This window comes from Penaeus monodon, chromosome 28, assembly GCF_015228065.2.
Source record: "Penaeus monodon isolate SGIC_2016 chromosome 28, NSTDA_Pmon_1, whole genome shotgun sequence".
NCBI lineage: Eukaryota > Metazoa > Arthropoda > Malacostraca > Decapoda > Penaeidae > Penaeus > Penaeus monodon.
In genome coordinates this window covers 13,976,557-13,978,179 of record NC_051413.1, presented here as the reverse complement: position 1 = coordinate 13,978,179, position 1,623 = coordinate 13,976,557, and the positions used below count along the sequence as shown (strand labels likewise).

General features: G+C 46.2%; 1 protein-coding gene across 1 annotated transcript in view; it reads right to left on the bottom strand.

The window, feature by feature from the left end:
* The window catches only part of LOC119591051 (formin-like protein 5), a 12,011-nt gene that overhangs the window by 2,340 nt on the left and 8,048 nt on the right, over nt 1-1,623 (bottom strand). The window contains exon 4 of the mRNA XM_037939778.1: nt 270-492. Within this exon, the coding sequence (XP_037795706.1) occupies nt 270-492 (223 nt within the window). The remainder of the gene's footprint in view (nt 1-269; nt 493-1,623) is intronic.

The following is a 1,623-nucleotide window of genomic DNA, read 5'->3' as shown; positions in this document are numbered from 1 at the left end:
AAAATGTTCTATTTTTCAGGAATCTTTTTGCCTGAATTCAACAACGTGTTTTTTTTCTCTCTTTATGACAAACCAAACAGTAAAAGGGGATGAGCGAGCTCACTCCTTCCCTTTTTTTTCAGCGATGGACTTCATTTCCCCGTCGGAGGGGGTACCCGCCCACGACCCGCCGGCGCCACCCAGCCCTCCTCCACCGGGCCCCTCCACCGCCCCCAAAAGCCACCGGGATCACCAAAAAACCGCCAGAGCCTCCAAATAAACCCACCGACCCTGGATATCCCCCAAGGACCTCCACCTGATCCAAATCCACCGATCCCCCGAAACCGCCAGAGCCCCCAAAATAACCACTGATCCACCGGAATCCCCAAACCCCTCCACCTGACCCAAATCCACCGGGATCCACCGAACCGCCAAGCCCCGAAAAAACCCCCTGATCCCCCGGAATATCCCCCTGGGACCCTCCACCCGACCAAATCCCCGGGCCGAAGCCACCTAAAAATTTCCAAAACCCGCCTCAAATCCCCTATCCTCCAAAACCCAACTCTAGCCCACCAGATATCCTCCCGAAGATCCCCCCCTAAACCAAACCCACCTAAAGATCCCCACGCGAACCCCCAAAAGCCTCTGGGCCCAAATCCCCTGATCCTCTGAATCCACCCCCGAGCCCCCAGAAACCCTGCTGAGATCCCCCCCCTAGCCGAATCCACCGGATCCAAATCCATCGCCCCACCTCCTCTTCCCCCTTCCCCTCCATACCCGGCCCTTTTGCGATGCCCGGGGCCACAGGAAACCGAGGGGGGCCCAAAAGGTAGTGTGCTCTGAAACAGGGAGGGTTTGGGAAATTTTGGGTGCCCACCCTTTTTTCTTTTCTTTTATTTACTCCCCCATAACTTGTTAAAATTTTTCCCGGGTTGTTTGCTTTTCATTTTGAATTTTCAAGGGCCCCGCCTAAAAAAAAAGAAAATGACTTTTGCCCCCCAAAAGGGAAACCCTTTTCCCATGGCTGGTGCAGAGAAGACTGTATCCCGGCTTTTTCCCAACCTCAAATTTTTTATATATCTCGAAATATTTTTTTGCAAAAGGCCCCTTTATTGAAATCGGGTTTAAAAAACGGGAAAAAAATTTTTGGTTTTCTGGGGGATCAAAACCTGCGGTTATAAAATTCGCTTTCCTTGAACTTCCCTTGGGATCTTTTTCTACTTTGTTAAATTCATAAAAAATACGCCCCTTTAAATTTTCGTAAAAAATTTAGAGTAATTAGCTAAAAATGTCATAAAATCTTTTTGGGGGGGGTTTCCCGTAGTTCTCAAATAAAAAAATCTTTAAATTTGATTTAAAAGTTTTTTTTTAAAATTCCCAAAATTTGGGGAGGGGAAAAAAAACTACTGAAGTAGTACCGAAAAAAGAGGATGAAATTTCCGTTCCCTTTTTACATTCAACTTGGGCCCAATCAAAAAAAAGATAAAATTTTCCCCATTGATTCGAAAGAGAGGATGAAATTTTTCCGGGTTGCTTCTCCATTCTTTACTTGGCTTTAAAAAAAGAAAAAAGGGGAAAATATTCCATTGATTCTATTTTCCCACACTGTGTAGACAAACCTTTAATAAAGCCCTGACAAAGTGA